This window comes from Strigops habroptila, chromosome 1 (genome assembly GCF_004027225.2).
Source record: "Strigops habroptila isolate Jane chromosome 1, bStrHab1.2.pri, whole genome shotgun sequence".
NCBI lineage: Eukaryota > Metazoa > Chordata > Aves > Psittaciformes > Psittacidae > Strigops > Strigops habroptila.
In genome coordinates this window covers 47,807,765-47,834,875 of record NC_044277.2, presented here as the reverse complement: position 1 = coordinate 47,834,875, position 27,111 = coordinate 47,807,765, and the positions used below count along the sequence as shown (strand labels likewise).

General features: G+C 41.7%; 1 protein-coding gene across 1 annotated transcript in view; it reads right to left on the bottom strand.

Moving 5' to 3' along the window:
• The window catches only part of ANKRD29 (ankyrin repeat domain 29), a 29,548-nt gene extending 3,651 nt beyond the window's left edge, over positions 1-25,897 (bottom strand). Inside the window, exons 1-8 of the mRNA XM_030507102.1 lie at positions 25,828-25,897; positions 19,868-19,978; positions 17,913-18,011; positions 15,715-15,813; positions 9,067-9,165; positions 6,087-6,185; positions 821-919; positions 284-379 (exon numbers count right to left, since the gene is read on the bottom strand). Of these exons, the coding sequence (XP_030362962.1) occupies positions 284-379; positions 821-919; positions 6,087-6,185; positions 9,067-9,165; positions 15,715-15,813; positions 17,913-18,011; positions 19,868-19,978; positions 25,828-25,848 (723 nt within the window). The 5' untranslated portion in view covers positions 25,849-25,897. The remainder of the gene's footprint in view (positions 1-283; positions 380-820; positions 920-6,086; positions 6,186-9,066; positions 9,166-15,714; positions 15,814-17,912; positions 18,012-19,867; positions 19,979-25,827) is intronic.
• Between the last annotated feature and the right edge of the window lie 1,214 nt (positions 25,898-27,111).

The following is a 27,111-nucleotide window of genomic DNA, read 5'->3' as shown; positions in this document are numbered from 1 at the left end:
CCATTTACAGTAGAAATAAAATCAGATGATGAAAAGCAGGAAAATTCCTTCTATGACGCAATGTGCTTCCTTATTCCACAAATCAAATTCACAATTTTGTTTGAAAAGATTAATTTGTGTGTGGCATTAAAGGCTAAATAAGATAAGTTAATTTTCTCTTGATTTTTTTTGGGCTCAAGCTCCTTATCATCTTCCACTGTCATAGTTATAAATGTCAGGTCTTTCATCAGACCCTTTGCCTTCTTGAGTTTCTGCCTAAAAATCCATGTGTTTCACTACTAACCTTCAGCAGGCCAAGAGTGGGGGAGAATTTCAGCAATTCTTCTATCACATTATTGTACCCCTTAATGGCAGCCTTCAGTAAAGCAGTCGTACCATCCTTTGAAGGAGAGAGGAAGGTCAGTTCAGTTGTTGCCGAAGCTTCACCTGCATTCCCCTTGGCTAAAGGGAAACACCAGCTTTCCCCCACACCTCTGAGAGGAGGGTCTTCTCTGCTCATCTTTTTTGAGGAGACACCTCCACAGCATATCCTGCTGGTTTTAGAGCATCAGGAGGATTGTTCCTTTGGCAGCTGAAAACTTCAGGGTAAAATGAACCAGTGACACTATAGATCATCTTTATACAGACATTTCCATTCCCTTATTCCAGAAGGTCCCTCCAGGAAGCTGTCCCAGACGCGATGGGAAAAAGGGAGCCCATGGTGGGATTTTACAGCCTGGCAAACAGGACAGACTCTGGGGACACCAGCCAGACTTGCAGCATCAGAAAAAGCTAGGAGGTGTTAAGCTGCAGACAGAGCACAGGAAGAAGTGCTACTCACATCCCGGGCAGCATCTCGCTCAGCTCCACGGAGCAGCATTACACGCACCACTTCACTGTGACCCATCTGCGATGCAATCCATAAGGGAGCTGTCCCGTCCTGCAAACAGAGTAAGACTGCTAATGGTTTCACATTGAGACCCTGTGCTCCCTGGTATTTTACCACCTCAGTCTGCCTACTGGATTGGATGTACTTCAATTCCCCAATTAAATCTCTCATCACAGAAAGACATATGCAGATTTGCTTCCAGAAGCACATGGGAGCTTGGTGTAACAAGTCAAAACAAAACTGCTCCAGTTGTGGAGTAGAGCCATCCTTAGCTGCTTTCTCTTGCATAGTTGGCCTGAAACACGTATTACTGTTTGAACAGTTAAAAGCCTCTTTGTCTAACCAGCTGTACCTAAAATATATGTGGAAGTCTGAAATGTAAAGGCCAAAGGTATCCTGTGTACTTTGAACTCTAGGTGGCTAGATGTCACAGAAGATACAGGTAAATCTCAGCATGCATGGGGAGATTCTGCAGCTGGGTCTCTGTACATATGGAGTAGAGGTTGGTTGTAGAAGTTAAGGAGCAATGTAAGATGATCACCAGCTTTTAATATTAAGTTATGTTACCCGTCCTCAGCGAACCTGCTAAAAACATCCTGCCTTACACTGATGGTGAGTGTTTCACAAATTTTATGTTCAAGAACTCCACTAGAAAACAAGAAAATTATCAAGGAATCCAGCATTAAATAATCTCTTGGAAAAATTGTCCTATGCAATCATTACTTGAGCAGAAAACTTCAGAAAATAAATGTACATTCAGAATAAGCTAAACTTTGTGACTGATTTTCATCCCAAAGGCAAAGGTGAATTAAAGCTCTAGAAGTGTTTCTTCTTGCAATTAGAATTTAGTTTTGTGTCTTTTCCTCCTTTTGCTTCTAAATGGCTTGATTCTCCAGACTACAGGACTCCAGCAGTTATGTGGTGCCAAACTGATTCATGTGGGCCCTTAACAAAAGGCTTTGCCTGTATGGACTTTAACATAAAAGTGAGGCCTCGCGTAGCAGGCTGCCTGCGTCTTCCTTCAGCACTTGCCAGTTCCCCTCACCACCCGCAGCAGCCTGAAGACTTGGCAGGAAAAAGGAAGACAAAATATACTGGGGCTTCCAAAAGAGCCTTAATGAGAAGTTTCAGGAGAAAACAACTTTTTACTTTAAATAAGGTACTTCTACCTTAATTAAAGAAGAAATCTCTCTCCTTAGTGCCAGCTGAAGATTCATATGACTTGCTCATGCAGTCCAAAACACCACTGTTGCATGAGTTCTCTGCTTTCTATGGGCTAGTGACTTAATCCTTTAGAAGAAAACAGAAAAGTTATTTCTTCCTTTGATATGATATTCTGCACTTCCCTTTTTATGATTCTGAGAAAGAGCAAATGCACATCCTGAGATTTTCCCTCTTCTCAAATGGTGAGGAACAGGATCTTTGCCCACTCTTGTATCATTTCTTTATAGATTAATTAATTGAAATTAGTGACTGACCTCATTCTAGTATGTATCCTGTTAATACAATGAGTATTCTTTGTGATTCAAAAATAACAAAGGCTCTCTTGTATACAGCATATGTGATAGTGTGATGGCAAAAACTGTCCCTCTCCAGTTTACAGTGTTTTCTGTGCCATAAGCTGACACTTCATATTTTTCTAATCTCCCCCCACCAGAGGGCTCTAGTAAATAGCAATAGGGGCACTGAAAAAGCCTATAAATCTTGGAAAATATCTGAGAGCAGTTGAATTTGCCCACATGATTGAATCTGCATAAAGAACCAATGCTGTGCAAATCCACACTTCTGTTTATACAAGAAATGCAAGCACAAGTACAATATGGAGAACATAGCAGCTTTCTTTTTCTCACAGTGAAGTTTGTAAGAACAACTCATATATTCACGTATAAATGAAAAGGAACAGAAGTGTTGGGTAACATCAACCTCAGTATCCCAGCTATAGCCTAGAGGCAAAAAGACATTGTGAGAAAGAATGACTGTCTTGGAGGATTTAGCCTGAAGAGAAGAATGATGATGAAGTTGATGGTGTGCTCATACTGACCATTGCCAGCTTTTCTCTCTTAAGCAAACAGCATCTAATATGCAGATTTATGCATATTACATTTTATGCATATTACATTTTGTGTATAAAATTTATATGGAGTAAATTAATTTTCTGTCCATTTTCATGTTGATATATGGTGCAAAAGAGATATTACATTGTACTAAAAGGTCACATGAGAATTCCTGTGTGAACAGACATTAGGGCTTAGAGACAAGTCAGAAAGAAAGTGAGAATAGGGGAACACACAGTTTGAAAACTCTTTTCCTTTCCTTGTCCCTCTGCCCACCCAGCAGACTGCAAACCATTACATTCCGAGAACAATGTTAAATACCCCATATGATTTTAAGCTGTGCTTATTTCTGTATTTGATTACAAGCTAGTATATATGGACTACATCTCGTTATATCCAGCAGCCAGCGGTTCCTAACATACTCTAACCAAAATTTCCAATGGTCTTTCTCTTACCCATTAACTAATGACCTTGCCTTGCAGATTTGAATCTCAATGTATGCTTGTGGCTTAGAGTTTTAAAAAGGGCCAGATTAGGGTGGGAAGTGAAATACCCCTCAAATTCCCGGTAAGGACTTCGAGGTACAGAGAGCCCCTACTCTCAGGCTACTCACCATCATCTCCTCCACTGTTCTGCCCATCAATCTACTCACACCACTACACCATCTGAATTCTTGCTAATAGCGAATTGCTTGCTTGTCTGAAGTCTATACTCTCTATAGGTTTACTGGCTTACATATATGTGTAATTGCATATCATGTGTTAAGAAAAAAATTGTTAATTTCAGAGTATTTGGAACCTGCTTAGCCAGTCAGACTAGAGCCTGCTGGGACACAGGCTGCCAAAATAGTGTAAAAATCATTGGCAAATAATCTTCTTGCTTTGATTTGAGTTGAAGAGGCAAAGAAACACCTCCTACACCAGGCTTCAGACACTGCCCCTAGCTCTGTCTAGACAAAAAGATGACAAAAGAATTCCTACCCGGCTCTGCAATGTTAGGAAGAACAGAAGGCAGCTAAAATCCAAGAGAAAATACATTGTCAGGAAAGAAACTTGCTGGGAAGCTTCACTATTAAGTCTTGTGAGAGCTGAACTGAAGGGCCTGCACGCAAACAGCCAACGCCATCCAAGATGCTCTACAGTGTCATGAGCACCCCCGTGGGACTGGGAGATGGGTCATGAGGCTGAAGAGGAACTGGTACCCACTACAGCAGCAGGAGGAGACATACAAGGCAGATGCAAGCGCTCAGGCACATGAATTAAGCCCCCAGATTCACAAGGTAGAGAGGAAAACTTGGACACCATGAGGAAGGAGGAGCATGAACTCACACCTGGCACTCTGCAGCTGTATTCAATATTATGTTGCTTAGAAAAGTTTCCTACAGCAGTGAGAGCAATGTAGCTTGTAACTGACAGTAAGAGTCATCTGACATCGAAACTGCCCCATCTAGAGCTACATTCCTCATGACCAACGTACCACCTTCGCACAAAGTACAAATTTGTTTGTTGGTGAGAGACCGAAGTCCGCCCAACCATTACTTTACTAATTAAACAGTAAAAATGTTCCATTTGTTAAGGAAATGTTTCAGATTACAGTGGGCCCAAATACAAATGCCACAGACTTATCCAGGCATAATCTTAGCAGGGATGGGAAGTACCCTGAAGCAAAGTAAGCCCATCCTGCCAGAGATGAAACAGAGCCAGGAGGAACATTCACACAAAGTCTTTGCCTCAACTAAGATTTAAAAATGCCTCATGAAACATTCTGTTGTAGAAATTGGATTAGAGAACTAAAAAAATATTGTCAGAAGAATTAGCTGGTGCGTTATAATTATGGTTAGTAGGATGCAGTTTTTATGGCAACATGGTTCAGTTAAATGTAAGGCTCCCCAACTTTCTTTTGACCAGCTCAAAAGGCATTAATGCACACCTTGGTCTATCCTACCCCACTGATCTTTCAGACTGTGCTAATTAACAGCCTTTAACATTTTTTAATCTTGATCTTGGGAGACAGTGTGGAGGAAGCCTAGGAGCAGCTAAAGCATCAGTCCAGGGAGTAGCTGTCAGCACAACCCTAGTGCTGGAGAGGTGCAGGAGAGCGCAGCAGGAATATTACTTTAGTCTGAGCACATAAATTACTAATCCAGTTTCCTTACACTACAGGAGCAACAAACAAGGAGGCTATGCAGACCTACAGATGCAGCAGAAGTCATACAGATCAATCTCTGCTACCAGGCTATGATTTGTCAGGCTTTTGGTTGCAGGTGAAAGGAAATACTGAAAATACCTGACAAAGCTTGTCACATGCCACGCTGTCCACTGTTGTTAGAGTTTTCACATTCTTTTGCTCTTGCCTGCTTATTTTTCAGTTGCTGCAAGTCAGTGATCACAGCCACCTGGCAGACATACATGACTGATTGCAAGGACAAGACCTTATCCCATTAGTTTAAAACGTGCAGTGAAGACCCAGGACAGCTACCTTGCCTGCAGGGTTTCAGCAGACCACACGGGAGGCTCTCCCAAAGCATGCAAAGATTCCTGGGAAGCCCTGTTTTTAACCAGACATTTCTACATGCTGGGAGTAAAGTTAGCTGGGCAATTCCCACATCTGACGACTCAAAACAGCATCTTAAATGTGCTGTTTAAGCACTGATTTTAGAGTCAAGAAACAGCTGAAGAATTAAGGAACTCTTTTTTGGAAACCAAGAGAGCTTTTATTTTTATCTGTGCACCATGTATCCTATGTATTCCATAAATAGTTTGACACCTAGGAAGTCTCTTTCACCCTTACCAAACACCAGCATACAATGGTGCAAGGTGGATCTAACCTTTAGCTCCCTAGTAGGGACCTCTGAACCAGCCACAAATCTAACTCATACATATCATTTAATGATCAAACAGCAGCCCCATTGCCTGCAGAGGAGCTAATTTCATGCTTATGGTTACCACTGGTTGTATGTTTTTGCGGGATTAGGGCAAAAGAAGCGTGATCAGCAGGTCAAGGGAGGTGATTCTCCCCCTCTACTCCATTCTTGTGAGACCCCACAGTCTGCCTTCCAGTGAAATACCTCCATGGGAATCTGATGCCTGGAGAAAATTCCAGTGTTATTTTTTCATAACTGTAAAAACTTAGATCCCAGTTCTGCCCTCAAGTATTGAGCTTACCTGCCGTGGCTGGTTAACCTTTGCTCCTGAAGAAAGCAGCAATCGGATGACATCCAGATAGCCTCCTTGTGCTGCCAGGAAAATTGCAGAAGCTCCATCCTAAGAACAAACACATCCAGCTTACACTGTGTTGAAATGATGCCATTTTTCCACATGAAACCAAACCAAACTGAATAAAGTTCTTAAGCCATTGTGCCGTGTAACAGCAGGTATACAGCCATGCTCAGGAAATAATTACCAAAATTCACAGTCTAGCTCATAACAAAACATGGTATTCAATATTCATTCAGTATGCACAAGTGCTGGCTCCCATCATATATTAAACCAAACATTAAATCCTCGTTCTGGAATACTAAGAGTCTAGTTCATTGAAGCATTGATCTACATAACTAGAAATTCATTCCTGTATAGCAATATAGGTTCATTTATCTTTTATATGTTCATGAAGAAGTGTAAGTGTTCTGTTATATAGACACATGGTGAAAACATGTTCAAGTACTCTGCAAGACTGGAGGTTCCAACACTGAAGTCTGCCACTGAGGCTAAATGAGTAAGTACTGGGCCACCCTAGCAACTACTGTGCCACTACTCTAGCACACCTTGTAAAAGAGTCTTCACCTGTAATAATGTAAAAGTAGAACATGTAAGACAGGTTATCTCATAGCCCTATAAGAAACCAGCATTTTCTTGCAAAAGCTTCTGGAAGAACAAATTATGAACAAATATGGGGTTTTATTTTTTCCTCCTTTCAAGTGCAGATGCTCTCAGAATTTGACTTCACAGGAATTTCTTCCTCAGGAAAAGAATTTAAATATCATATTTAATTAAGTTTTTTTATGAAAAAGATTTCAAACAGCATTATAATCCTTCCAACCAACTAGAAGTGGAAATCTACATTGAGGGTGGGACAGGTGTTTACCCATCCTATGTCCACAACGTGCTAGGGCAAGTTTTCCCAGGAGGTGAGGCTCTTTTACTTTAAATAGAGACATCCCTTCACTGCATCTCAGATGTGCAAGTACAGATCTCATGCATATGCTTATCGCAAACCACAGGGCATTTTAGTGGAAGTCTGTTCACTATGTTGGGACCAAATGCTGTTGTCTGCTGAGAGAGACTGCACAGCTACTCTTTTTTCTCCAAAACTCAGCACAGACTTAGTGAAGCATGAGCTGAATATAGCGCCCCAGGGACTAAATTTAGAATGTTTGGCTTTGATTTCAAGACCAATGTCCTGGCAAACAAAAGAGGTGTCTGCTGGCACTACAAATGCACACCCCTGGGCTCTCTGAGGGGCTGTTTCCTCTGGTTGCTATGAGAGTATATGAAATAGCAGGATGTCATTAGGTCCTTTGCAGGCTTCCACTAGAGGCAAGTGATAAGTCTTCCATTTAGAAGTAAACAAGATTGTGTAATGTTAAAAGAGCTTTTTATTGTAGCATCAGTCAAGATGGAGAACCTTGAACCTTGGGTTCCTTATCACCTACTTGATTTGAATTGATGCTGGATTGAGAAAGCTGTTTTAAAAGCTGTAACATATTTCTGCAAGACATACTGTTGAGTTATGGTATTCTCTTATCTTGTCCTTTACCCCTCACATGAGTAAATTTAAGATTAAAATATCTATCTTAATGGTTTTGGGAGGACTACCCAAATGCATGCTCAAAATCCCTCTCATTTTGTTGCCTGCCAGTGAAACTGCCAGCCAGGCACTGCTTTTCGAACGCAGCTTGGCAACGTCCCACAAAAGGAGCCAGGCTAACACTCATTTTCAAGAGATTGTGTTCTGATTTTATTAACCAGTTTCTGCCTGGTTTTGCCCAATGGCTATAAGCAATAAAAATACATCTCTAAATGCAATTGCATGTATTGCTCATTTCCAAGAGAGACAATAAGGAAGCTATTTTACTGCCTTCACTTCTGGGTAAGTGTCTGCAGGTGTGGCAGCATGGCTATTTTTATACCGAGTGGTAAACCCCGGGATTACCTTGCAGCGGTATGAATCACTGCCCCCAGATTAGAAAGGCAACTGCTCTTTGCACAGCAGTGAGGGTGGAACACCTTTCTTTATAAATACAGGGTGATGGCAGCAGAGAGGTGGGGATCCCCTGTGCAATCAGTACACAGGCCCCAGCGGCTTCTGCAGTCACCAGCCCTCAGCTCCCATGGGAGCTAAGTGGGAGCTAAGAATGCAACGGCATCCTGCAGATCCAAAGCCCATGGAAAAAGCTGAAAAAACTTGTATATCCCTGTGGAACAACTTCTTCTTTGTCAGTTTTGAGTGCCCTGGGGTAGGAATGAGCGGTGGGAACTGGAGAGAAAATCTGCGATTTGTTTCTGTTGAATGCTGAAAAGCTCAATGTTTTTGTGTCTCAGTTGGAGTAAATTAAATCCAGTGCTTCATTTGCTCCATCCAGCTTTCTGAAAAGTCAACTAAACAACATCAGTTCAGCCATTTTAACCATCCTTTTCCCAAAACACTGTCAAGCTAGAGATACACAAATACCAAATAACGTAATTTTAACTGATATTTTAAAAAATAATTTAAAGATATTTAAATATTCAAATATTTTAACTTTCACTCTTTCTAGCAGAAAACTGATGATCTGATTCTCTAATACCTCAGGGGCTGTATAGCTATTCACTCTTCTGTCTGTGGTGCAAATCATGGTAGAACATGACATGGTCTTTTGCTCAAGGCTAATGAATTGCACAAATCTGATCCAGATTTGATCCTTCATACAGACAACAAATCAAAAGGCAGCCAAAACATCTTTTCTGATTTCATACTACTGCTCCCAGGATCATGAAAAGCAGACAGTTAACAAAATTCACATCTTAGAAGAGTAGAGTACTATAAAACCACAACATCTGGCAAATGCTTCTACGTGCTGGAGTCAGACCATCCGCTCTTGTCCAACAAACAGCACATTTGTTCCATCACCAGTGTTGTCAATATTATCTGTGTCAAATAACTCACATAAAGTTGATCGTGAATGTTCGCACCATGCTTCAACAGCGTTTCCACTACTTTTGCATGCCCATACTGACAAGCAGCTAGAAGTGCAGTACCTCCATCCTGTGAAAAAGCAAAGAATGGGTTCAGTCAAGTGGGAGGGCAGGTGCTGGACTGAACAACACCATAAAAAAAGAAGTGCAGATTTTAAGGCTTTTCAGAATTTGGCTCACAGCAGTTCTGTAGTGACTAACTGCTGAATGCTTCGTAAGTTTAGTACCAAGTCTTGCCATGCAAATCTTTAAACTTGGCTCTGTCACTATAAACTGTTTTATCCTGAGGGTTTTTTTAGTGCTTTTTGTCCTGCTTTTTGTTCCTCATCTTCTGCCTTCCCACTAGAAACTTCGTTTTGTTTCCTTCACAACTCCTCCATGTCTCTTCCCTTTACAGCCAAATCCTGCACTCCTGCCAAGCTCTTCCACCTACTGAAGGACAGCACACCTTTCCCCTGCTCCAAGCCTACTGATCATCTACTCTTCTTTAGCCAGAACCTCACGCCCTGTTGTTTCCTGCCTCTCATCTCTTGATTCCTGTCCTGAAGAGGAGTAGGGAGGGTGCATTTTGAAGCACGCTAGCTAACCAGAATGAAATCAGACCAAACCCATGACTATCAGCAAAAGCCCCATTACTTCTCCTGAAGAAGTGAGATCCCTGCAGGTAGGATCAATCCCAGGCAGTTATAGTTGCTGCACATCACCACTAAAGGGAGACCTAGGCACATGCATTAAAACCTGCTTGTAAACATGCTCCCTTGGGAGCCACCTAAGAAGGGAAACACCTCAGTGTCGTGGCAATTGACTCCAAGCCAGCTGAAACAACTGAGATGGCAAACCTGGGTCTTGCTATCTTAAGTGCACTGTGCCCCACTCAAAAATTGCCGTTATTTCTGACACTGATATGGAGAGGAAGTTCTTATCTTCTGCCTGGGATGGCACCCCTGGTCATCCTCACCAGAGGTCTTCTCTCTCCTTCTCTGCCTTCTCCCAGTTTCAAGCCCCTCCTCCACAAGATAAGCTATCTAAAGTATTTCAGATAGATGGTTTCTAGAGCTGTTATTAATGTGGGCAAAAGATTGTGTTTTGCCTCAGCCTTGTTCTCTGGAACAGCTCCAAAGTTTTGTCTGAAATTTTCCACACAGACAGATTTTCACAAGAGAAGTTACAGCTTGAACGGTCAAAAGGATCTTTTATGATGGGAAGTGCCAATCAAATTTATTAATCTGTGGTGCTATTTCATGCCTACAATAACCTCATGAAAACTCAAGCTCTGATGTGACTGAACTAACCCACGGGGACTGTCTATAACTGCTCTCAAACCCTCATATTCATCCTTCCTTCCCTGTGACACTGAAAAGCAAATGAGGCTTGAATGTCAGCAAAGTCACAGATGTGAAGCTATTATGTGACAATCTTAAGATCTGCATATTATTTCTAAACTATTTGAGTAAATACAATGTGTAATCAGGTCAGTGGAGTTAAGTTACTCTATAGCTACAATGAGTCATTAGACTTTCCTGTCAAATTGAACTACCTTAATTTAATAGGAACTTCTGAAACAAAACACAAAAGCAATCACGGAGGTTCCTAAATTAAAGAAACACCTTATACACACTTAAAGACAGTGGCAAAAGCTAATAGCTTTGTGAAACCTATTTCCTGTCTCCAACCAGCTGAAAGACACTTTGCTCAAGTAACAAGTTAGCAGATCAAAGGACTACAAACAAAATACAGAGACATTTTTAAAGACTCTTTCCCTGAACAAAATGAAGAGAGAAACATCTGTGAGTTAAGAAGAGAAACTGTGCTATCCAGATTGGAGGTCCTCTGTGGAGAGGCAGAGAAGGATGAGTTTTAGGAAGCTGAAAAAATATTGAGGTTCCCTGTATGGAGGGTAGACAAGCTCAGTTAGCTGCACATGGGAATAGTTTGTTAATTGCTTTATGATCTGGTTTTTGCTTTCTAAAATCAGTGTGTTCTCAACAAATTCCTGTTATTTTAAGAAGATTGTTTGGTTATTAATGTAAGTTCTGGAAGGAACCAAATAACAGGTCCCAAACAAAAGGCAGGCCTGCAAAGCTAACCACAGTTAGCACGGCAGAGCTGAAGCCCAACACTTGAGAGTCCAACTGTGTGATCTCACTTTGGGAAATGATTCAGCCTGAGGTTTAAGAAGGAAGACACTTCTCACAGGATATGTCTGGTGTCTCAAAATGGCAATCATAGAATCATAGAATCATAGAATCGTAAGGGTTGGAAAGGACCTTAAGATCATCTAGTTCCAACCCCCCTGCCATGGGCAGGGACACCTTGCCCTAAACCACGTGGTTCAAGGCTCTGTCCAACTTGGCCTTGAACACCGCCAGGGATGGAGCATCCACAACCTCCCTGGGCAACCCATTCCAGTGCTTCACCACCCTCACTGTAAAGAACTTCTTCCTTATATCTAGTCTAAACTTCCCCTGTTTAAGTTTGAACCCATTACCCCTTGTCCTACCACTACAGTCCCTAAGGAAGAGTCCCTCCCCAGCATCCTTGTAGACCCCCTTCAGATACTGGAAGGCTGCTATGAGGTCTCCACGCAGCCTTCTCTTCTCCAGACTGAACAGCCCCAACTCTCTCAGCCTGTCTTCATACGGGAGGTGCTCCAGCCCTCTTATCATCCTCGTGGCCCTCCTCTGGACTCGCTCCAACAGCTCCATGTCCTTTTTGTGTTGAGGACACCAGAATCCTAACCAAGTGCTCGGTTGAATCCATTGAACAGTTTTAGATGGATACATTTTTGGAAAGAATAACACATTTCCAAAATATACCATTTAGATCTTTCAGTCTAGAGCAACCAAGTTTCCTTGATCACCATGATTAGAGTTTGGGGATCAGAAAAAAGCATTGGGTGGTCCCTAGTTCCGGCTGTCCTCCCTGAATCAAATATTTACTTGGTCAGAAAGAACTGGGTAACAGCTCCTTGGCTCAAAGATTTGATCCGTGATCAGAAAGACAGCTGGTATCTAAGACCTGCTCTATGGCATATCTCCTACGAACCTGAATGCATTCAACAGAAGAAACTGTGATTTATTTGCACACTCTGGGTGGGGGTACCACTGTGATAAACAGAGACAGGTCTTTATGTAAGAAAGGGAAGTCAAGGCCAGGAAGCTTTTCCACTGACCATGCAGTAAGACAGCACTCAGATAAATCAAGGAACTGTCAAACAGTGTGAAGGTCCATGGTTTCTTAGGAGGAGGAAAACTCAGTTCCTTCTCCCCCATATCAAACTTCCATCTTGCTTTATTTTACATTTTCCTCCAGCAAGCTCTATCTGGAAATCTCAGTGTTTTATAGGCCATAGGGAAGACAGATGAGTTATGAATAAAAACCAAAAAAAAAAAAGTAAATAACAGAGTTTTAACATCCCTTTCAGCCATGTGATGGCCTCTTTCCTTTTTTGCTTTAGCTGAGATGAGTAAAAAGCTGAAGCAGCATCTTTGGTATTGGCAAGCCTCTTGGAAACTCTGAGAGCAGGGAAGCAAGTGGGAGCAAGGACACGTGAGCAACCATAGAGGCACTTCTGGGGCAGTCACCCTTCTGCAGCAGGCAGAGGCTGGTGGTGCAGCCTAGAGAATGCACGTTGCCTTGGGTTTATTTCTTGCTCATATCCTGTTTTACTGGCACAGTGTAGCCTCTGTTAATCCTTCACTGCAAACCCTACCAGCTCAGACAAGAGTGAGTTCTCCCTGTTCTCTCAGCTACCTCTGCAATTCCTTCTCTGAAACCATTTTTCTTATCCCCACACAGTCTGTCCTCCCTACAGGTGGCACATATCAATCTTTCATGTAAATGCTTGGAACAGTAGCACACAATAAGACCATGCTACCTGGTCCTTGGACAGGACTTCCCTGTCTATTTTCCTACTTCTTCCTTCACCTCTATCATCATTGTCTGAAAGTAACTTAGAATTAATATGGTGTTTTATTATCTCTGAAATACAAGAGAGGAGAACTGATCTTCTGCAATCACTACCTGCTGAAAAATAGCCTCTGACATACCATTCAACACGCACTCTTGCTCAGAAAACATGCCACCACGCAAACCCTTGTAAGAGCCCACATGCTTATAACACATCTCAGAGTAAGGAAAGAGAACACGCTGCTATTTATGATGCATACTTCTAGGGGTGTTAGACTGGGACAATGCAGAATAGTATTATTGAATAATATATATTTTATAATATATATAGAATAACCTGCACTATTACTATTTATTCTCTTTACAACATCAGCAATTATTGCTAATTATTTTATTACACTGTTTTAGAATGTTTGCTTTGCCTGATGTAGTGCATACCAACTCTAATGATACAAGGTGTAACAAGAATTGAATGCCTATATTAAGATAGTTCTCCAGTGCTCTTGTATATGAGTAATAAATGTAGTAATTACAATTTACAGAGTAACATGAAAAAGAAAATGCTGGGCTTTGCATTTCCTTGCTTTAAAGTCTCTGTTTCCTAGATTACATTCAATTTGTTTTCTTATTGCTATTCCATGTCTTCATTTATAATAGAAAGTTCATTGCAGATTGATTGATTGTAGTGCCCTTCAAAAACAGCCACGATCAGCCATATCTTTTCCAGCACTGCTCCTAGCTGAGCACTTTAATCAGAAAACACCTTATGTCTGACCTGAAAAGGCATATTTTGTCAACTATATTGTTTCTGGGCTTGGAGGCGATGGAGGAGCCTGTTGTCTTAGTCGCCTTTTAACAGAAGGATGATTTGATGGCATGATTCCAAGCTATGAAAACCACATTATTAAACAGGAAAATTGAAGAGATACAAAACCACACTAGAAGGCCGGTGTAAGATGCACACTCTCAATGCACACCTTCTCAATGGAGCCTCCTGCTCAGGTACACACTGCTGCACAAAGTACAAGCTAGTTTCTCACCAAGCCTCAGTCTAAAACTTCGGAGGATTACCAAAGCCAAGTCTGGAAGGCGTAAGTATTTGTATTCCTGTGTCTAAATCCTTATTTCAGAAGAAAAGCTGCAGTCCCCAAGCAAGGAATGAGTGAAAGAATGAACATGGCAATTTCCAGGATAGGTCCCAGCATTAATGATGAATCTAGCAAAGCTCTCATGTTACTGTTCAGAGAGAGCAGATCCGTTCAGTAAAGAGGGCACGGACATGATAGCTAGCCTCAACTTGTTAAACCACTGTCACTTTAGTCTTGCACAGATTATCTTAACTCCGCTATCCTCTGTTCAGATTCTAAGAGCTTTTTCAGGCACTATAGCTTGTGTCATACTGTGAGTGCTGAAGTGACTGATTGATACACCTCTTGAAGAGGTGATGAGAAGGAGGGAGTGCTTGGACAGGTATGTTTGACGCTACTGGAAAATAGCCTCACGTACACCTCACATGCCAGTTTTTCATGTTATGTCCCTTGGGAGTTGGTATTGTATTATGACCAGCTCAACTGGAAGCGGCAGGAAACTCTGCCTGGAGAAGAAAAGCAAACTGCAGCTTAAAAGATACTTAGAACTGGCACATGGGCCATGTCAGGTCTAACTCAGAAGAAGAGGCAGCCAGGAATACGGGGGAATATTTGTCCAAGGCCTGAAGTCATTAGGAGCAGCTGAATGCAGGAGTATTTTCTTATAATTTAGATCTTTACTCCCTTTTATCTGCCCTACTGACTCATGTCAGTATATTTTGCATGCTTCATAAAGATCATATATTGTCATGAAAGATCAAACGATTTCAAGGGAGTCATTGAAATCACAGACTATAACATCTTTAAAGATTGGTTACTGTGGGGTAAAGAATTATTCCTTCTTCAAACACATTGCTATGGATCCCAGGGTAAGTGAATGGCAAGTGTCCTCCCAAATTATTGGAATGCTCCAAAATGTGGCCAGTATGTCAAGGACAAGAGTATTTAATGAAAATATGCTGGGTTGGGTTCTGTTTGCTGAAAGCAGAGGTTCTAGTACTGCCTTGGACAAAGAAACTGAATTGATATACTGATGTCAGTGATGAACTGATGTTGTTCCCCCCATGATGGGGGATGAACCAACCCAGGCTCTGCTTCTGGCTATTCTGAGAAGATTTTGTAAAAGGACTGACCTGAACAAATAAATAGAAGCTCTGAGGTGTATTTCATCTTGGCACAGATGGGTAAATGGGAATTTCGGGAGGACTGAAGCCATTATACTCTTATGTATCCTACGGTAGTATCCAGAGACATCTCAAAATAGATGAAATTCCAGTCTGTGCAAATGAAGTACATATACACCTAAAATGGGATCCTACCATACATGTACAAAAAGACCCTTTCCTCTTGTATCGTAGGATGGTTTGAGAATAAAGACTATCAACTTTCATTATCAAGGGACTGATCTTTGATCAACTTAAGCCATTATGTCTAGGTAACAAAAGCTAGTCCCAAGTTAATATTTTCACAATATGTTGCATTACACATATCACTCAGAAAATGTTCAAGTGAGGAAATCATTTTATCATCCTCCTGCTGCCATGTCATGTTTCATGTGAATAAGAAAAACAGCCTTGATAGTCGGAATGTATCAGCATGCAAAACCAGACCCATCATCTTACTTTATTCCTAAATTCAGTGGAGGCTCCAAATTCAAAGAGAAACTTCACTACGTCGTTGTGGCCTTGCTGTGCAGCAAAAAACAAAGGAGTTGCACCTGACTGTAAGGAATAAAATGGATTAAAAAAACCCAAACACATAACACACTTGACTGAAGTACATAAATTTCAAATTTCAAAGTATTCACAATCCATTGCATATCAGCTGAAAAGACAGGATGATTTTGAGGACTTCTGAGGACATCAGGTATCTTAGGCCAGTTTTATTCCTATTGCACTGAGAAATCTGTCCAGCATCATACGTTTGAGCAAAATCCAAGCTTTTGCACAGTTTCTAATATAGACCTCTTAGGATTATGTAACTTCTACCCAGTCACCAGGTAGGGAAAAAAGCCCAGAGTGAGAAAGAACAGTCTTGCACAACAGAGGAACAGCCAATTTGAAACCAACCCCTATTCCACCCTGCCATTACACCTGAGACAAACAAAAGCATAGGATGGATTTGGACGAGGGTGTGGAAAGACCAGAGAGGTGGTCATTGATACAGCAGAACTCCACCTTGCTTGACTCTCCACTGACAAAATGTGACTGCTGTTGCCATATGTCATCCTTGCCAGGAAAAGAAAGGAAAGGAAAAGGAAAAAAAAGAAAAGGAAAAAAAAGAAAAGGAAAAAAGGAAAAGGAAAGAAGGAAAAGGAAAAAAGGAAAAGGAAAAGGAAAAGGAAAAGGAAAAGGAAAAGGAAAAAGGAAAAGGAAAAGCAAAAAGGAAAAGGAAAAGGAAAAAGAGGCTTTCTTGACTTTGGGCTGTCTCATCCCATGCAGAAGGTGCAGGAAAGAGGAGCTACACATGAAATTCACTCCAGTGTCCAATGCCTTTACAAGAGGTCTCTTGACACGATTTCAGAGCTCCCTCTCCCAGACACATTTCTGGGGCTTTCTCTTCCCCAAGCTTCATAACACCTTCACAGTACAAGAGCACTGATTGAGCTACTGGCTGAATTTAGTTTCAAAAGAGTGCCATTTGTCTTAAACTTCATCTGTTTTGCTGCTTCTCTGCAACAGACTAATTTTGGAGGATTTCAGGGTTTCCCTTTTGGTTGGCTTGCTGAATCAGTATGTCCTGAGCAGTACTCAAGAGCAGCCCCATAAAACTGTTCTCAACTTTTCCTTTTGTCACTGCTTTTCACGCAATGTTTACCTAAGGGAAGGGACATGTTTAAATACAAGTTTTGTTGGAACAGGACCCCACTGAAACACACCAACAATCATGGTTAGAGCAAGTTTAGGCCAGTAAGCGCAAAGACACTTCTATCATTGAACACGGCATTCACTGACTCAGTAACTTGCAGATGTCAGCATGAGATTAATTATCTGGTTCCAAGTAACCAAGGAAAGTGAGAAACATTGGCTTGTCTTGTTAAAGTAACAAGCATACTGCTGTTCTGCACTGCCTGCCACCATCCCATGTTACTGCATGCCCTCCTTAAACTGCTCTTCTCTTAGGACTAGTACAACTGTTGCTGTCCCAAAGCAATTCTGCTTTCTGCATATCCGTCACAAAGACCAGAGCAGCTGCAGGTACTCCGTACAAACATCTATGCAGAGTATGAGGGGAAGGCAGTTTCCCAAAGCCAGCAGCAAGCAAGCATGTAATGGTGTGAGAGATGCCTTGATGGCAAAGCAGAGTTGCAGGGAAGGGTACAGGTGATTAAGCTGTGGGATTGTTAGAGATGAGTTGACTTAGACTAAAAGGCAGAAACTCCAAAGCATAGAGAGCCAAAACAATCTCCGGGCTAGCAATGGCATCCATTCCATTTTAATGACTGGACTCTGCAAATCTAAAGGTAAAGGACTTCTCATCTGGAGAGCTGTAAATTACTGTGCTGATAAGCAAAACTGCAGATGCATAAATGGTGTAACCCTGGAGTTACATCTCAGATGTAACTGCCCTTCACCAATCAGATGTGCTGGAAATGTTTGATGAATTATTTATAAATGTACCTCTGGCATCTCATTTCCTATTATAAAATCCAGACATCCAGATTCCTTGATGTCCTCAGAACAGACCTTGTTTATACATGCACTGCACAGCTAGTGACATAAAAACAGTTGGCAAAAAAAGCAACAGACAACACAACACTTATTATTTGTAATAAACTAATGGTCACTTAATCCATGTTTGAATGCAGAACTTCTCCTACCTCTCTCTGCAGATTGATATCTGCTCCTTGCAACACCAATTCCCTCACACAGTCTATGTGGCCATAGTAAGATGCTACCATCAGAGCTGTTGTGCCAAGCTGGGAATAAGGAAAAACAAGTCAGTACCTTTAACAGACACTTCCAGCAATGAATCAGGCTGTCTGGAAGAGAGAGCACCTCTTCTGAAAAGCTGAAAGAAGCTTATGATGATTAAAAAACTTGCTATCATTTAAAGTTTGCTATGAAGAATACTTTGAAAATGAGCAATTAGCAGGTGTTAAAGCAAAAACATTACAGATTCGCCTGCAGTGCTAAGGCCTGACCGTTCAACAAATAGCTGTGCAATGACGTTGCCTTATTGTCCCAGAATAAGTGCAACGAGGACAGCAAGAATGTTTTTGGTTTATACACAGCATTTTTATCAGAGAATCTCAAAGATCTCCGCATCGTTTCCAGGAGAATAAACTTAGACACAGGAGCTGAGTGACTTAGCTGAGTCACTTAATTCTGAGTCATAGTCAGGAGCAAGGTCTGGGTGATTTGAATACTAATTCCCTATCCAAATGATGAGAGGAATCTTTTCACATTATATGAGAGAACTTTCCACACCAGAACTATGCGTTCAAGTTCCCACAGTACACCATAAGGTCACTACTCCAGTGAACCAGGTAAGATTTAGGTTATATGTACGTGGTGTACAGACAACTCACAGAAACCACGTCTAGGGATGAAACTTATCCTCTAAAACATTCACACATACCAGTTCAATTTAAAGAAGGAATGTGTGACATTTCAAAAAAGCAGCATGCAGCCTTAATCGTACCAAAATATTTTAGTCTATGAAATATATATGCCTGATATAATGAATAAGTCAGGATATTTTATAGTGCATTGTAAAAATTATTGACTAAAGTTAGCCTTCTTTTGAGAAAGATCGATCAGTAATGGACCTTATTTCTTTACATCGATCTCTGTCCTGTTTACTTCATGCCCCATCTGAACATCCTTCCCTCCCTGTCAGAATGACAGTCATAGCATCAGCTCCAGAAGTACTGCAGGACAAATACTTGCCTACAGGGCAAAAATGAAATGAAAATTAAAAGATAAGTTGAAGTCAATGGGCTTAGAAAATCTTTTGCACTTTTAAGGTATTCAAAGTAAAAGAGGTTGTGGCAGGTTCATGTTCCAGGCTGGAAATGCGAACAACAATCCTGTACAACACAGACACAACTCTCAGTAAGTCAGGCACAACTCCAAACAGTAGAAACCTGGGAATTTCTCAACCTCAGTTTTCCCCTGCTCTTTGCCACAGTTTGGTAGAATCAAGTACCTCTCCATACACTGTAAGCAGAATAGCAAGATGTATCTGTATTTTCATCCCATTTCTAATCTCAAAACTGATTTCAACCCATGCCAATTACAGTAAGGAAATCCCCATGAAACCTATCTCCCATGTGACTGGGCTACCCTTTGCTTGGCAAACTTGTGCCTTGGTGCCAAGTCCAGGTGATACTGGGGTGGGGGAGGATCAGCAGTTAGGAGGCCAGTAGTTCTTCTCATTATGAGGAGCTTTACAAGCTGACAGAATCATTGCTATCTGGGGTTAGCTGAGTTGACTCTTCACCGTGATCTATTACTATAATGACATTTCCTTGCAAAGAGAAGCCCGAGGTGCTAGGATCCATGTTTTTAATGTCAGCACCACAAATAACTGTGTAAAATAAATTTTTAAGTGCTAGCAAATTCCTAACCCCTTGCCATTGATGTAAATCATCATGCTATTTTATCTTGAGTTTCAAACTTGCTTCCTGACAAGATAAGGTTTTAAATCATCCCTGAGCGCCATAAGACTCTCAAATGCCTCATGTTATATCCCTACCACACCCTCTGCACAGTGGGCTATGGAGAGTGATGTAAAATCAGTGCCCAGGGTGTAGGTGCATTATGTGCATACGCTGTCTTTGCAGTCCACATCTACTCGCCCACTGTTCATCAGCAGCTGGAGGAGAGCCAGGTTTCCTTTTCTCGCAGCCCAAAATGCAGCATTGGCAAGTGGTGTTTCTTTCTGGTGAAAAAAAGAAAGAAAAGAAAGAAAGAAACCACGTTGGAAGATACATTGGACAATCACACGCATGTGAAATCTTCATTCAAGCCAGGCAAGTTTCAGCTTAGTGTGCTGTTCTTTCAAAACCAGAGCATGAAAGGGAAGCTAATTTAATTTCTTTGTGCAATTAAAGCGATCAGTCTACCCGTGCTACCTCATGTTGTTTCAGGCTTTCCCTGTGTCCATGGCAGCCTGTAATGAGAGTCGACGATGCTAGTCCAGATCCAAAGGGAAACGTCACAGAAAACAATGTACTAACTAGCACCTGTACTGTCTGCGTCTGTGGTGGGGCTAGGCACAGTTAGGGAGGCTGAATCATCCTGCTGACATGTCCTGCTGCAGGACATCCTCCCAGGTTTCAGACTGGCTCTCTGCCGTCTCCTTCTTTTCTGTCTTTTCAAGTCCCACCACAGGAAAAGTATTGCTCATGCATTTCTCATACTGTTTGGTCTGCCTCCTCCCTGGAATTAACACCCTGTAACTGTGGGCACATGAAGTATCTCCTGAGTGATGCCAGGAAGAAAAAAGGATAAAATCTTTCTGTCTATAGACTTACAGATTCATTTACTAGGTATGCAGGGCAATATGTAAAGCAAAATTAAGAAACTCTGAAGTCTAGATAACACAGTCCACTGTTAAACAAATTGATAATAATACAATACTCTTTTGAGGCTTTCTTAGTCTTAGAAACAATGCCACAGTGTGACTTCCCCTGGGTCACACAGGCAAATTATCACTGCCCCACCATAGAAGGAGGACAGCAGAAGCAACAGACTTTGCTCCTGGCCTCTTTATCAGATCCATGCAAGCAGCTGAGAAAATGCTGCCCTGACAGGTAAGCACTGTGACAGGTGAATTATGAAGGCAAAACAATGCTGTGGTGGCAATAGTACATATCCTAAAGCAGGCTCATGCTGCTGGTTTTTTCATAAGACCTAAACCCACCAACAGTTCAGTAAAGCACCTTTTCACTGACTGTCATCTTAGACAAAAACAGTGTCAAAAATAGCCAGGGGTCTTGTTCTCCAGTGAATCCTGCCTTCAGGATAACCCAAACAGAGTGCACAGTGGGTAGAAAAGTCAATCATTCAGCTTCAAAAAATGTAATACACACTTCTCCATGTCTAAATGTCAGTAGACATGTGTAATGAGGTAGAGAATCAGGATTGAATGGTTTTATGCTTGATGCTTATAATGCACACATACAGCAGAGTTTAAATTGCTTCCTTCACTGATGCAAAGGTAACAAACCTCACAGAAACCAGCAGACACAAGACAAATCCTGTATGAATCTATCACAGATCCGTCACACTAATCGCTTTCCATGAGTTGCATTTTTAATATTCATAGATTAGAAAATTGGCAGTTGTTTGAGATGAGAGAAGTTTCAACCACTCAATAAATTATACAACACTTCCTTTAAATCGATAGCAATATTTCTTGCGCCAGCACACACAGGGGCAGGAGTCTGAAAAATATAGTAAGAACAATATGTAGCAAGATCAAATTCTGATCTTCCTTTTACAGCTAATACATTTTCCCAGGCGAATCTGTAGATAATGTCGATCAAAGTAAAGCTAGCAGTTTATAACCTTGCTGGCAACGAAGTAGTGTTTTCACTTCAAAGTCTTCACACGTTTAGCCACTAAAATTTTATGTAAAAGCAAACAATTAACCTAAACACACAGTGACCCATGTTGCCATTTTTGCTCTGATTTATTAGGCAGATATTTAATTATAGAGCTGGTAGTTAGAAATATTGTCTTACTGTATTATGATGTTCAGTGGAAAGCTATTGCAAAGAATTCTATTAGACCTTACAGAATGGGAAATCAAATTCCCTACATTTTACCCTTCTATCTCTATCTCTATCTCTATCTCTATCTCTATGTTTTTTATACCTCACTCTGTCCTTTGAGAAAGCAAGCTTCAAACTTTGAGAAAGCTTTAGGATATGGCAATATATCCATACAAGGAAAGATTTATTTCATCCAGCCAGGTTTTCACTAAGAGGGCCCAGTAGCAATGTGACTGTATTTTATTACGCCCACCATACACCACCACCTTTATCTATCAGATAGGCGGGAGCCAGAATCAATATTCAGGAACTCTTTACCTGCTTTCATCAGTTTACATGAGAAGAGAACTAAGTTGCCAGTGCTACCTTAGTCTGGAAGTAGAAGTCCAAAATCATAAATTCCTACCTCTTTTTTTTCCCCTTGTAATTACTAAAGTAGCTCTCGAGCAAAGTTGTCCTCATACTTTGGATCAGACCCAAGCAATGGAAGAATTCTCCAGCGCATTAAGGACATGAAATCAGGTTTTTCCCAGAGGTCCTTTTGACCCAATTTGGAACAACTGCTATCAGTACTTGTATTTCCCTTTGTGCCCCCACTTCCTTGTATAAAAATAGAGTAAACAGCATGCTCAGACCATCAACCATATTGTGATTAGATAAAAAAAGCAAACACAAATCTGAGCTATTTTACCTGCTAAGATGAATGGAATTTGCAAAATCATTCAGATGATCTGGGCACCCTACAAGGACAGCCTCAAGGGGTACCATGTGGCAATTTCTCTTCTGCTTTCAAACCAAGGATTTATATTCATTTTCAGGTGATATCAGCAATACTGACATCACTGGTAGGCCAAATGTAAGGCGCTACTTTGGGATTACTAATCTGATTAATTGAATAATTTTTGAGCAATAAATGGGTTTTTAAATGGCAGTATGTGACATAAGACTTGACTGCTGTTTTTCAGTTACGGACTCGATCCTGTCTCATCAGATACTTAGGGAGAGGTACTGTAGAATTTCAAGAGCTTCAATGGATACAATTTTCATGCAATTCTTATTACAAAGCTAGTCTGCTCCTAAAGCCTCCTTAAAGCAAACGACTGATCCTCAGCATTGGCAGTCTGGGAACAGAATGTAATAAATGTTTGAAAAAGCGATTAGCTAATGGCTTTGGTGAAAATGACATGTTTCATTATGTCATTTGCTTCAGCATCAGCAACTTTCAGGATACAATTTCATCTACCTCATCAAGATCTCCAAAGTATTATTTCAAACTCTGGCTGTGCTACTCATTTCAATTTCTTATATACTTTTACTAGAGCCCAAAGATGAAAAACTGGCATTATATTCAAGCTGTACTGACATCAAGCAAAAATACTTATTCATAGAATCGTAGAATGATAGCATCATAAAATCATAAAATTATAGAATCACAGACTGGTTTGGGTTGGAAGGGACCTTAATGATCATCTAATTCCAACCCCCCTGCCATGGGCAGGGACACCTTCCACTAGACCAGGTTGCTTCAAGCCCCGTCCAACCTGGCCTTGAACACTGTCAGGGATGGGGCAGCCACAGCTGCTCTCAGCAAACTGTGCCAATGCCTCACCACCCCCCTAGTAAAGAACTTTTTCCTAATACAAAATCTAAATGTTCCCTCTTTCATTTTAAAGCCATTCCCTCTTTTCCTGTCCCTACATGCCCTTATAAAAAGCCCCTCTTCAGCTTTCTTGTAGGCCCATTTAGGTATTGGAAGGCTTATATATGGTCTCCCTGGAGCCTTCTCTTCTCCAGGCTCAACAAGCCCAACTCTCTCAGCCTATCTTCATAAGAGAGGTTGTGGCCCTCCTCTGGACTTGTGCAGTCCTCTGGACCATTTAAAAATGGCCTAGAGGAAAATATGCATTATAAATCTGACTGTTTCTGTGCAGGAATACAGGAAAAAAAAAATGTACTAATGTATCTGTATGTGTCATCTTAAGAATATTGAGGGGAAAAGTATAATTTAAATCCTGCTATCAGCAGCTCCTGCTCCCTGCCCTGCCTTTGACTTGCTGTTTGCAGAGGAGAGGCAGGTCAGAGAGAGGTAAAAACTGATTAAGAACAGTACCATTCTTAAACAGTGATCTTGAAGATGAAAGAAAAGAGGCATATGCATAGAGAAAGAAAAAAGATGAGAAAGAGAACACTGGCCTAACGGCTTGTTCCTTGTACTGTCAAAATACAAGAAAATTCCCTTTTCTTCCTCAGTTTCCAAACCATTCCTAGTAGAAATGCGAAAATGAGTAAAAAGTTTTAAGAAGAAGAACTGGAAATCAGGATCAAGCATGACAGAATGGAAAATGTTAGTGGACCTGAGGAGGAAAGAGGAAGGACTTTATTAGATAACAATATATCTTACATGAAGGATGCTGATTAAAAAGAAAAGTAGTTCAAGATATATATTTAAGTTTAGACAGGCAAAAGCTGGTAGAAGAAGAGAGGATATTCATGTGTATAGACAGTGAGAAAGCAAGACAAATGCTACCTCTTGGTTAAGTAGGATAAGAAGATGAAAAACATGAATAAACAGTGGCAAACAGAGATGCTAAGAATCCAAGTACAGAGTCTTCTGAGAGAAAGAGAAAACGCCAAGAAAAAAGACACAGAAAAGAGAGAAAAAGCAGAGGGAGGTGGGGGCTGAAGTTCTCCAGAGGCAGAGAGAGCTGTCAGTGAGTGAGCTACCTTGAACAGGAGTACTTGAGGGAATAGAAAGTGAGAAATATGGCACAGAAAAGGAGCTGATGGGGACAGAGCAGAGAAGAAAACCTGAAGGACAAAGCTAAAAAAGGAGGAGGCCAGAAAAACAAGGCAAGAAGAAGGGAATAGCACCACCAGCAACATGGGACTAGCATCCTTTAGGGCGGATGCTTGTGGGGAATGAAGGTAGGAAAAAACTCATGGACACAGAATGGAGCAACAGAAGAGACTAATTAGAAAAAAGCAGGTGTGAGACCAATGCAGGACCAAAAAGGGGATGACCACAGAGATTTCACCATCCAGTGTAAGGCTAAGGCTGAGCTGCACTGTGAGCAAAGATACCCTGCTTCCTGCCCCATCAGGGCTTCAACTGCAGGTGGAAACCACCTGCTGCAGCACCATGGAGCCAACATCGTGCCACAGCAGCAATCCCAGTGGGGAGACACCTTGGCAGGAGTGAGAGGCAAGTACTGGGAATAATCCAACAAATAAAGCAATGCAACACAAGCAACATGGCAAGGGACTGGCACAGAGCTGGTGATCAATAAGAGAAGGGCAAGCGCAGCATCCAGAAAGTGCATAACCGAGGATAAGATGTACATCTAATATAAATATTATCCCTTGGCATCAGTAAGTTGCTGCTTGCTTCCCTCTTTGCCAATTGATTTTACTAATCCTGTCCTCAGATTAAAAAAAACCCAACTTATTTCAGATGATCTTTTGAAAATGACTGCTCTTGCATCGTTTTGGATGGAAGAAGTACGAAAAGTGACAGGAATCACAGACAGAAAAGGAAACAAACCAGCCTGGCTTCAGTGGCCACTGCAACCCGAAACAACAAGCACCAGTAAAGGCTGCCTCCTAACTCTTACACAACCAGCACTAGCAAAGATGACCAGAAAAGTGCAGAGGAGGCTCCCGACTGCACCAAACCCCACCGCGCTGAACCTGGCCGCCCTAAAGCCAGCGTGAAGCTCCATGGAGGCTCGCAGTTTATGTAACGCTAACCAGGCATCCTCCTGGGGGGATGTCTGCGGTGGAAAGCACCGCTCCATCAGCTGCCACCGCAGCACCTCACAGCCCGGGAAGGACGCTGCTGGTTTCTTTCCTTCCGCACTAAAGCACCCTCCTTATTTCCTAAAGAAAAACATAAATAAATCAATCCCGACGTCCAAGAATATGATGGAGCACTTCACGGGCTGCCGGCACGGCTGGCACAAAGCGGGAAGACAAACGCGCATCCCCCCTCCCCTCTCCCCGGCTCCAGGCTCACCTTGAACGACATCCTGCACATCGCAGCGCTCCGCCTCCGCGCCCATCCGCGCCCATCCGCGCCGCTCCGCGTCCCGGGGCTGCGCGGGGCCGGGGCGGGGCGCGGGGACGGCGCCTCCCTCCCGCATCACTTTATGTCTATGGGTTTCTGGTTGGGTTTCCTCTTTAAAGGTTTTCTTTGGAAGGGGAGTGTGGGTTATATTTCTATTATTATTTGTATTACTATTATTATTATTGTATTGTTATTGTATTATTATTCTATGATTGTTGACATTATTATTATTACTATTACTATTATTATCACTCCCCTGTATCCCTGCGCCAGCAGCAGCAACCCACAGCAAGCAGTAAGGCCCTACAGTGGGGACGCACACTGCTCAGTCGCTGGTGGTTCAGACCTATAGATCAGGCACCCGTTGCTCAGAAATAGCACTGAAATGGTCCAAACCCAGGCACCCCCACCCCAGCCTGAGTCTCACCACAGAGCTAATGTCACCTTCATGGCACTTCTTTTGTATTTCACAGCCTATTCCCTTCATATCTAGGAAAAACCTGTTAAAAGGGATCACTGTGAGTATACCCATGTTGCAGTTGCACAAGCGTGTAGGGGTGAGTGTTCCTTCACCTTGCATGTATGTATCTGACACTACCTCTCATGGGCCATGTGCTGTCATGAGGAAGACAATAAGTTCTTAAGGGCTTAATTTTAAGCCTTCAAAAATGAACAGCCATAAAGCCAATGCATGTCCTGTTCTGCCTGGCTGCTGCAAGTTTCATTCAAAGTCTGTGTGATATCAGGTAGGCAAAATGGGGCATGCTCTGGTGGGAGATTCCTGAATTTCTTTGCTATTGTTGGTTTTAACTGAGCCCTTAGGGATTTTCTTCTTTTGATGTGCACACATAAATGCCACTGACGAGAAAATTATGCATGCGCATTGAGAGAAAATACTTGCACTAAGATTCAATTAGTTTATTTTACGAATCTGCAAGTGGAGGATTTTCTGCGGATTTTTTTCCTGAGGCAATATTCATCTGTGCATACAGTAAAGCAAACTGCACGCAAGTAGATGAAAGCTGCTAATAGCATAAGCTCATCTCAGAATATATGGCCTGGTGTGAACCTCGCCTTAATTACCAAGACCATACAAACATGGATGATCATTCTGATTTTTTCTTAAACTTAAAAATACTGAATAAACTTGATAGATTGCATTGTTTAGAGTCATCCTTGCTCTGATCCAGTCACACAGTGGTGCTTGCCTACTGATAGAGGAAAGTATTACTA